This window comes from Impatiens glandulifera, chromosome 2 (assembly GCF_907164915.1).
Source record: "Impatiens glandulifera chromosome 2, dImpGla2.1, whole genome shotgun sequence".
Lineage (NCBI taxonomy): Eukaryota > Viridiplantae > Streptophyta > Magnoliopsida > Ericales > Balsaminaceae > Impatiens > Impatiens glandulifera.
This window is the reverse complement of record NC_061863.1, coordinates 16362980-16374340: the sequence shown is the minus strand read 5'-3', so window position 1 is coordinate 16374340 and position 11361 is coordinate 16362980. Positions and strand designations below refer to the sequence as shown.

At 31.3% G+C, this 11361-nt stretch overlaps 2 protein-coding genes across 2 annotated transcripts; one reads left to right on the top strand and one right to left on the bottom strand.

Moving 5' to 3' along the window:
* The first annotated feature begins 683 nt into the window (after nucleotides 1–683).
* LOC124927107 (casein kinase II subunit alpha-2-like) lies at nucleotides 684–8365 on the top strand. The gene is made up of 10 exons (XM_047467455.1): nucleotides 684–938; nucleotides 1303–1432; nucleotides 1864–2058; nucleotides 2678–2835; nucleotides 4148–4238; nucleotides 4311–4376; nucleotides 6719–6801; nucleotides 6945–7008; nucleotides 7102–7170; nucleotides 8014–8365. The coding sequence occupies exons 1-10, from the start codon at nucleotides 853–855 to the stop codon at nucleotides 8080–8082; spliced, it is 1011 nt and encodes a 336-aa protein (XP_047323411.1). The 5' UTR covers nucleotides 684–852; the 3' UTR covers nucleotides 8083–8365.
* A 701-nt stretch (nucleotides 8366–9066) lies between these two features.
* LOC124927052 (uncharacterized protein At2g23090) lies at nucleotides 9067–10859 on the bottom strand. Its single transcript, XM_047467393.1, has 3 exons — nucleotides 10696–10859; nucleotides 10555–10595; nucleotides 9067–9414 (listed from the first exon to the last, which is right to left on the bottom strand). Exons 1-3 carry the CDS (start codon nucleotides 10769–10771, stop codon nucleotides 9295–9297), a joined length of 237 nt encoding a protein of 78 aa, XP_047323349.1. The 5' UTR covers nucleotides 10772–10859; the 3' UTR covers nucleotides 9067–9294.
* Nucleotides 10860–11361: the final 502 nt, after the last annotated feature.

Here is an 11361-nt window from a genome sequence, read left to right as displayed (position 1 = left end):
TATCACATAAAGTAAAAGATACAAGAAAATAATTAAAAAATATATAAAACTAAGTCTCGCATAAGGGTTCTCAATATTTTTCTTCTATTACTTTTACAGTGCCTAGTATATGCCGATATTTAAGCGTTGTCATAGTAACATTTTGTTGTAACAATAGTTCAAATGAACGCCCTATGAAATACATGAAGTTCTATTAACTTGTTTAAAGTAAATTCTAATTTTAAAAATTTTAAAAAAAATAGAATTATCTATACAATTAAAATCATTTTTATGTGTAAATTCGTAAAATGGAGAATTTATTTTTAATTATCTAGTTTTGTTTTAGAAAATAATAATAAATATATGACAGTAAACAGTTTTAAATTTTGATTTGCTTACCAAAATTGATCTCGGGCCTAAATTTGGTTTTCAAAAAGAAATAAAAAAAAAAAATCGATTTGGGTATAGGCCCAGACCCTCTTACTATCAAAGGACTTGTTTGATTTAGGTTTATTTATTAAAAAAATTATGAATTTATTTAATGTTTTGAATGGAGTGTCATTTAAAATTATGAATAAAAATATTATATTTTGATAATTGATCCATAAAATAAAAACATTTTTTTTTAAAGTTAATTAATTTATCTTAATAAAAATAAATCATATTATTTTCATCAAACAAGCTCCAATTCAGCTTCCAGGGAAGGAGATCCATTCCAGCAACAATTCCATTCTCATTTTCTGACAGCCGCCGTTGCGGTTCTCTCTTCTCTCGACGGAAGACAACGAACGACAGAAACAAAAAATCTCTTACTGTTCGCTTTTTCAGATTGTTTAGTCTATCTGTTCCTTCCTTCGCATCCGAGCTGGAGTGATGTCGAGGGCTCGGGTCTATACCGATGTTAATGTTCACCGTCCTAGAGAATACTGGGACTACGAGTCTCTCACCGTTCAATGGGGGTAATCAATTTATAGTTCTTATTATATCTATCCCTTTCTATTTCACATTCTGTTCTGTTGCTGGGCCTTTTGTTCAGGATTTAGGTTTAAAGTTTCAGACTTTCTATTGTGCTCAATAGGGTTCTTTGAATCATTTCAAATGAGTGAGATTTCTGTGTATTGGGTACATGTTTTATGTTTGAATGCACTTCAATCAAGTGGAAAATATAAAGTTTTCTTATCATTGATTCAAGCGGACAATCCAAGAAATCTTGAAATTTCTATTGGGAATGTACATGTTTGTTGTCCTGTCAGAACAAATTAAACGGAATATGCTTTTCTGTTACAGTTTTATTGATCTTTCTATTATACTTTGTATGTACAGTGATCAGGATGATTATGAGGTTGTTCGCAAGGTTGGAAGAGGGAAATATAGTGAAGTTTTCGAAGGCATAAATGTCGCAACTAATGACAAATGTATTATCAAGATCCTCAAGCCTGTTAAAAAGAAGAAGGTAGCTAACTATTCATCAGACTAGTTAGTTTAGATTGCAGTATTATTTAGATTCTTTATACGACTGCATTGATGGCATTTTCATGTACAATTGCATATCAATGAGTTTGGAAGAGTATGTTATGGAATCCTATGAATGTTATCCTATCCATAGCTCAATACAAATGAAAAAATGATGTCTGCACAAATTTTATAAGTATAATATTTGCATTGCCACAATGTTATCTAATTATTTGCAAACATTGATCCAATTTAGTACTATGAGTAGTTTGGATGATGACACGTGTGAATTGAATACTTTAGTTCAAGTTATAGATCACATATTTCATATGATGTTGCCAAATATTTGCAGTGTCATTCATGCATAATAAGCTCATTATTGTGTTACTTTTAAGAATTTGATCGTCTGTAACTTGTTAAACTCTTGTGCAGATAAAAAGAGAGATAAAAATACTTCAAAATCTTTGTGGAGGACCAAATATTGTGAAGCTTTTTGACATTGTTAGAGATCAACACTCAAAAACACCAAGCTTGATATTTGAATACGTGAATAGCACGGATTTCAAGGTTCTATACCCAACACTGACAGACTATGATATTCGTTACTACATCTACGAGCTTCTCAAGGTATATCCCCTAGACATAAAACTCATTCTCCCTTCTCCTTCCCTGCCATCCCTCTCAAATTTTCCCTCTCCCCTAAACCTCCCTATTATTTATATTATACTAAATCTTGTAGTGCATTTTCCTCAAAGGGGAACATTTCTTTCTTGAAAGTGAAGCATGAGAATGAGAATTAGATATATGATTTATCATGCCTCTTCTACTTATACACAGATCTTAATTGAGGAATTGCTGAATATGGTCTAAGACCAATTGAAATCATTGTTCATAATCCACTTTTCTGTTTTCCTTGGTATTTAGGTTAGATTGTGTTTTCATTAGGTGAAGAAATCAACTAATTCACGTGTTTTCGCTGTTTTGTTAATAAGTTAACTGGTGAACGGATGTACCTTGTGTGATTTGTCAACTATCAATCTTCACTTTATTATGTTCAAAATGACATGATGGATTCCATTTATTTTTAGTATGCATATGGTCTTATTAGACTTATGCCACAGCATTTATGTTCTTCTATTTTTGTTACTGTATTTGCAAGTACTATCTTCTAGACATCTATGAGTAGGGTTGATCTGATCAATCACTAGCTTTTGCTAAAAACTCCTGGGGTCATGTGAAACTGCAGGCTTTGGATTATTGCCATTCACAAGGCATAATGCACAGAGATGTCAAACCTCACAATGTCATGATTGACCATGAACTAAGAAAGCTTCGTCTGATTGATTGGGGACTTGCTGAGTTCTATCATCCGGGGAAGGAATACAACGTTCGAGTTGCTTCAAGGTAGTCAGTCGTTCAACATGAATATTGGAAATGCTTCTTATTTCATGTTAGTTTAACTAGAAAGCCTGCATTTCTTATGATGCAAAAGTCACCTTAGGAGTCAATTTATATAAAAACCAAGACTGACTTGAATGATGAGGGCCCCTTATCCCATCATCAATTACTTCATCATTCAAGTCAAATACCCTCACTTTATAAATTCCTAGAGAAGTTCACACCTACCTGTTTATAAAGCTGGATTTTTGTAATAAAAAATGTAGAAATTTGATAGTTATGTACTCTATTTTAGATTGCCAAATTGCTATTGCAAAGCTGTTTCAATACCAAACTTTTGGTGCTATGATTTTCTGGTAATGGTAAATTTTTTACCATTTGACCTCTAATATGTTAATAAGGCACTAAAGCAAGTTTTTCTCGGCTATGGTCTTGAAAAGCATAGCAAGCAGAACTATGAGTATCATATGGCCCTTGACTATATAGTAGGACATATTACCTTGTAGAAAGGTCATTGTTAAATTCCATGTAGTTGTTAATCATCTTCACATGGAAATTGGTATAGTCACAACTTTTGTCACAATCACGATCCCATTGTAAACTCGCCAAAGTTAAACTGAAAGAGAATTTTCTTCATTTGTTTTTTGATTTTTATTATTTATCATGATTAATATTATTTTATAATCATGATCTAGATTATATTGTGATTTTTATCTTCCTTTGGTACAAATTATTTTTTAGAGGATCTAAATTATAATGTCATTTTTTTCTTTATTTGGTATAGAGATTTTTTTTTCACGTTGATCATGAATCCAAACTGATCGACGTGAAAAAAAAAGTGGATAACAAAACATGACAAATTAGAGCCCCTATTAGAAATTAGTAATTTGTAACAATCTCTATCACAACAACGATCTTATTAAAAAATTGTCAAACTAAAATTGGAGATGTGATTTTTAATCATGGTCAAATTATCTTTTAGATCATTGTGATTTTTAACAAGCAAAACAATTGTAGATTTTTTGGATCATGAACTAACGCTCTTGCTAGCTTGTTCTTCATTGCGTCTTGTCTGGTAATTGTAGGTTTAAATTGGTCCAACATTGTGAATGTTGGTCAAGTATTGAAGTTACACAGATCTGATGTGACAAATTAGGATTTAGACACCTTAAGGATTTGATAATTCTTAATGGACATCTTAGTTTATTAAGAGACTATAATCCTTGTTCCTCAAGGCAGAAATTTTATGGAATCTGGATATTTATTTGGCATTCAACTGGTATGATGCACATTGACACTAAAATATTTTCTTGTTCAGGTATTTTAAGGGACCCGAACTCCTTGTTGATTTACAGGATTATGACTATTCCTTGGACTTGTGGAGCCTGGGGTGTATGTTTGCAGGAATGGTAAGCTAGATTTGTTTCAGCCTATCTTTGTTCATGATATCCATGGATAACAATTTTCCTTGTGATTCACAGATATTCCGTAAGGAACCATTTTTTTATGGTCATGATAATCAAGATCAGCTTGTGAAGATTGCCAAGGTACTTATTTTCTAATTTCTGGAGATAAAACTTTATACTGATAATGTTAATTTGCTCAAGGAGGAAGTATTCTATGAAGAACCCATGTTCTTTTACTATTTATTTAGCATATGTATTTTGTTCTCTCTGAAGAAAAGTATTCGTTGGCACCACAATGTAGAAATAAATTATTTAGTTGCCAATTATTTGGGTCCATATTCTCTATTTATGCTAATGTAAGTAATACTTTATCAGTTATTTAGATTTAGGCCTTGCAAGATCTAGGTATTTGAATAACCAAGTGGTTATTTCCAAATAACCTTGTTTGATGTATGTTATTGAAACTAAGGTTATTTGGGATTAATTGAGTAAAAGAAATATGGATTTAAATATATAATGAATAAATATATTTGTTTTAAAAAATAATAGAATGTATTTTGATTGATGATTTGAATGATATGATTGATAAGTAGATTGTTGACGGGGTATTCGGTTATTTGAAACTAATCCCAAATAACCCACATCACACAGGGCCTTCTTTTTTGCGAAAAGAAAAAAAAAAAAAGACCTTATGTAGATAAAAATGTTGTGCTATAACCTCCTACTTCAAAAAAAATTCTCTGGTCTAAAAAAAAAAAAATTAGATAAAAAAAAAGGCTTATTAAACTTGTTTCCCATCAGTATCTTGTGATACTAGGATTTAGAATCACCATAAACCTAGCTCAATTGTAGAATGGTTTTTTTAAAGAGGTCAACTTCTTACTAGAAAGAACGCAAGAAGCGTTCAAGCATTACAAAGTTGTGAAAGGTGAAGAAAAAAACAAAATAACAAAAACAAGGGCACAATAGAGCTAAATTACATTACAGAATGTATACCTTGACAGTAGCTGTATAATGAATGTTAGAACGAAGAGTGATTGGATAGTTGGAATTGTAATGAGAGCCTACAATTGCAATGAAGATATGAGTTTGAAGAGAAATATCAGAATTGGATTTAGAAGAGTTTGGAGAGAACCTTGATAGGTAAATTCAGTTATTCAATCTTCTTGGGTTTGTTTTGAATCTTTTGATAGAACCCTAGCAATCATCTTGAACTGTATTCCTTGAGCTGATCATATCAAATTTCGGCATTCTAGCTCTCTCACAATTTGATTACCATTAGCTACACTTACCATTAGCTTTGAGGTCTTCGAAGTGATCAACCCAACACTCTTGACAATCTTTGGACTCACAAGGTTATATGTGCTTTCTGAATCGATAAGTATAATCACTTTGCTCACACTTCCTTGGATCTTCATGGTATGAAAAGACTTCAATCTTTCAATTGCTAACAATGATCCATCTCTTCTGCTCCTTCATTCATTTTCTCAAAGAATCTTTCTCCTAAAACAGGTTCGATCAACTCGATTCTCATTGCAAATGCCCTAGTCTTGCACTGATGCCCATACTTCCATTTAGCATCACAATAAAAACACTGATTTGTTTCCTCTACTGAATCATATGTTTTCTTATCAAAGTTGTGCTTTTCTTGGCATTTGAAGTTGAAGGGGATGATCTGTCAAGGCTAGCACTATTTCTTGTTCTGTTACTGTTCTGTGCAGCTCTTAGTGTAGGTAGAATCTGTTCACCTTTATTAGCCAAAAGAAACTCTTCTAACTAACGAATCGCACACTGATGCACTTGACCCTTGCTGCAGATATTATTCGGTTTGTCATCTAGTCTTGTTTCCACCATTTTTGCCAAATTTATGCTCTGATACTAATGTTATACAAAGAATTAGAATCACAATAAAGCTACCTCTATTGTAGAATGAATGATAAAATGAAAATGATTGGAATGTTGGAATTGTAGCGAGAGCCTACAATTACAATGAAGATATGAGTTAGAAATATAATATCAGAATTGGATTTAGAAGAGTCGAGAGAGATAAGAGGGAAACTCAATTATTCAAATGATTCATAAAAGTCCTTCCCGACAGTTGCTTCCTCAATATTTGCGCAACTGCTCTTTATTTATCTTCCCGCCAATAGTTGCGGTTACTTACTGTAACTAATAATGCCATGTAAAAAGTCGGTAATGCTGTTATCGGCTTATTTCGCTTGCTGACTTGGCTGAAAGGCCTTGTCAACTTATTCCAGGATTAATTTATTTTTTTGCTGAAATTCCATGGTTAGTTAGCTTACTTAACCCTATAATTCTCTTATAACATATCTCTCCTTTTTCTTTGAACTCCTTGTGTGTATTTTATTAATGAGGTTTCCCCTTAGATCTAGTGAGGGAGGCTTTTCCTAAAATGAGCTGCTAGTTCTTCTTTTATGTTATAAGTCAGGGATGTATAATGCCTAATTAACTTGTGAATACAGGTGTTGGGCACAGATGAACTGACTGCATATTTGAATAAATATCATCTTGAGCTTGATCCTCAACTTGAGTCCCTTGTTGGAAGGTACTGAAATATTGCATTTCTTAATCTGACATTCAATTTAGCTCTTTTTTTTCTTGCATTTGTAAAGTTGTGTTCTGTTTGGCTTAATAATAATCACTTCTGAAAACTATACTTATTTGTTTGCTTTTTATATCCTGTCGCAGGCACAGCAGGAAGCCCTGGTCGAGATTTATTGGTGCGGAGAATCAACATCTGGTTTCACCCGAGGTTCTCTCTCTCTCTCTCTCTCTCTCTCTCTTGAAAGTGCTTGTGATGATTTTTTTTATTATTTATTTTGGAAACCTTTGCAATGCCATACAGGCCATTGATTTTCTAGACAAGCTTCTTCGTTATGACCACCAAGATAGGCTCACCGCAAAAGAAGCAATGGTACTGACTGTTACCATAACACTCTTTTCTTGTCATTTATAATCACTCATATGATTTTTTACTAATATATGCTGTTTGCTGTGTTTATTCTAGTCAACAATGTACTATGATTTAAGAAAGTGAGAATTGTTGCATGAAAAAAAAAACTAGAAGCCCTGTTTACTTTGCATGCTAGTATGATAGTAGTTGTCAAAGTATTTTTTATCTTTTGGGAAAGGAATTGTATTTTGTTAATTAAATAAAAGCCTAGTGGCGCTTACAAAGCGAAAAAAAACAAAAATAAATGATACCCATAGTCTCTAGACAAAGCACTATAACAAAAGAAGCTAGCACTGCATTATTGATATGATTAAAAGCATAGAGAATTACAATTGGATGGGAGCAGTTAGGGTTTTCCACCATAGAAGGGATGCGACATAGAGAAGGAAGGATAGAGACTAGACAAATTATTCATACCCTTAACTGTCACAACTAGCTTATTATATAACTAACTCTCTCATAACAGTTACATTGTCTTTATTCATTGCTAGTCTACGCCCTTCAGGTGTACCCCTATTATTACACATTCCACTATCCTACACAAGTCTAACTGAATAATCCAAGGGTGGTAGTTATAAAAAGCATAACCCTCCACTCTTTCCATAATAATAAGGGCAGCTTAGAAATATTACCCCGAAATCCAGTCTAATAGAATTTCCATAGTTAATCATCCTGGATATCTTCTTCTCCATTGTTTTCATTTTTATTTTTGAGGTCTGTTCATTTCATTATTGTTTATAGAAAGAAATGTATGACAATTAGGTTATGTTGAAACAATGCATTGATCATTTTGGTGTGTCTCAGGCACATCCATATTTCCATCAAGTGAGAGCTGCTGAAAATAGCAGGATGCGAACAACAACAGGGCAATGACCATAACTTTCTTCCTTTTTAACCTCAATGGTATGTATTCCTTGAGGCGATAACTAACTTAAATAGAAATTAAAAAGAAAAAGATGGTTGGAGTAGTATTTTGATGATGTTAAGAGAATGGTTTTGATTTCGGGTTTTGGGGATCTCCTAGGTATGTCCAATCTTGAGAGACATATTCATATGTTTTTTTTTTTTTTGCATTTGAATGTTTTATGAATTATGATGATGGTTAATTTCTTGGAAGAATTTTTGAATAGTGAATTTGAACATTCATTCATCATCACTACTTGGAGTGAATTATCTGGTTTCTTTGTTTGGTTTTATCTGGTTGTTAGGTCGGACATCAAACTATTCTCATTTCATTTTGAAATTTTATGATAAATGGGGTTTCCCTTGTTTTAAAGATTGTTTTCAACTATGACCAATTAACCCGGGTTGCACATTTGGGTGAAATCTTCCATTATTTTCTCTTCATTTTGATCTGCTATACATTTGTAGATTTAGTATTGTTTGGGATGTTCTGGTTTTTGTTGGTTATGGTTGATGCTATTCTTTGTGTTGTTTATGAGTAAATTGGTTGTCACTTGTAAAAGTCTTCTTAAAAATAAGATGCAGGCTGTCAACTAGCATTAATATTTTGTCAATAAAATATCATGAATTTATCAAAATATTATTTCAAAATCAATTCATAATAAATAAACACATGTTTTCATGTTTGACTATTTAAAAAGTCAACCAAGAGTCCAAAACAAAGTTGTTTACTTATTAAAGATAAAGTAAAGACAAAAAGTAATCAACTTTTAGTAAAGAAAAAATACATTACTTTTTTTTTAATCATAAGAGAATATTAGTGAAATATTATGAATTATATATATAATTAAATAATATTAAACAGATACACTAAAAAATGAAGTCATTTACAAAAATTAATTTACATAATTTGTACTCTTATAATTTACTTAATCAAAATAAACTCTAATTTTATATCTCAAACATTATAAGTAGGCATTTATTCTGCTTTTGTTCATTTTACATATAGCAAACAGCACCCAAAATAGAAATTGATGACTTAGAACCACATTTAAAATATAGTTAAGAGTGTGTTTATAATATAGATAAATTTGAGCAACATTATTTATAATGTAACAGAGACATTCCACGCTAATAATATATTATATAATTAAAAGCCCAATTTTACGACATAAAACGTTTTCATTCCTTCAGATGTGGAAAACAAGTGTAAAGCTCGGCTTTCGGGTGCTTCGCCTCAGCATGTTCTTTACATTTCACCTCAGTAGTCGTGCACATGAAAGTCTGCATGCAAATCTTGCACTGCAATCCAAACAAAACCGTAGTAAACAAATTTTTAAGACAATTCAAAATGATTCAAGACGAGTAATAATTTATTCCAACTTCATTACAACTTTAAAACCTAAATCGAAACAAACAAAAATCACAATGATTTAAAAATAGTGTGGATCATGATCTAGAGATAAATTTCAAATAATCCACTATTCAATCAACAATGCATTACATACTCCAATGTAACCTAATTTCAATAACCCACATCAATCAAAGTTATTTAGAAATACCCACTTAGTTATTCAAAGCAAAATATCACACCATAATGATCCTAGAAACAATCTTATACTAATAAATATCACTTCAAATTTCAACTTTTTCATTGTTTCTTACCCACTTCAACATTCTTCCATTACTTTAAGGCATTGTTGATATGTAAGAACTTCATTTTCAACATGTTCACAAACATATATGAGACTACAAGCAAGGTTTGTCATTATTATTATCATTATCATATACTTCAAATGGGTAAGGATTCCATTATATATATTGAATTGTTTTGTTATCAACTTTATCAATGTTGATAAGGAAATCTACATTTGTTATGTATTCAAAAAATCACAATCTAAAAAATTAATATGAATCATGGTCTAAAACATAATCTGATCCTGATTCAAGAAAACAAATCTCTATACCAAATGAAACAAAGAGAATACACTATGGATCATGATCAAGAAATTATATGATTAATGATCTACAAAAAGTCTTCAAGCCCAACCAAAAAGAAAATCACTCCCAATTTCAACTTTCGCGATTTCTGAATGGATCATGAGAAACAAATTGTGACAAAATTATAAGTTTCCAATATTGATATCCATAGATGACCTCTTAGCCTAAAGGATCAAATTCATTATATTTAAAGTTCATAATGGATCCTAGGCATTGAAACTCATAAACAACTAAAATTAGGAGAAACAACTCAAATAACTACAATTTCTAAGGGAAAGAGACTACAGAACTATAAAACTCTAAACAATTGCATAATTTTACGTGACTAAGGAATATGGATAGATTATTCATGGAGATCAAACTGCTAACCCTATTTAAGCAAGACATGAACTTTTCGTTAGGAAATAGAGGAAGATCAACCACGAAAGGCTTTCTATATACCTGAATAGACATGGCTTTTTTGTTGTTTTCAAGTTGACTACCTGTGCAGAGATGATTGAATTGAACAAAAGCGTGCAATCAGTGAGAAAAAAAAAAGGGAAAAACAAACATTATGAGAACGAGAAATAGGAACTAACATACCTTTTCCAGCAGCTTTCAACTTCTCCAGATTCTTCTCACGAGCCATCCTCGACTTCTGGCCATTGCCGCCCCCCATTGATTCTTCTTCTCGCGCTTTCTCTCTCTTCTCTCTCTCTCTCTAACCCACCGCTAGAAATCAGAGAACCCTAAATTGAATTCTTCCGTTTCCCCTTAATGACAAAAACCGATTTAAATAATAAAAAATTATGCACTTGAATGTAAAATTTATCCTTGAACTTTCTTCAATAGAACTATTTATCCCCACACCTTTTAAAATATTAAAGTTTCTATTGAGGTCTCGAGAAAAAGATTTCTTAATTTAACTGAAAATATATTTATATAAGATAAATTGCAAAGTTAAATTATGAGAAATATTATTGTCATGTTACTTTCTGAACAATTTAATGAATAAATGTATAATAACTCAATTATTTTACTAGTACATTTTACGAGAAAAATATAAATTAAGTTTTAATTCATTGTCTATTGTCTCCTATTACAAAATTCACTCTATTTTATTAAAATGTATATAATTAATTAAATATAAAAATGTGATAATTAATAAAAAAAAATTAATTTTTTAGTCAATTCTAAAATATCATTTAAAATATATAATGTCTCATTTTTATTTTTTATTATAATAAATAAATTTAAAATAATTTTTTA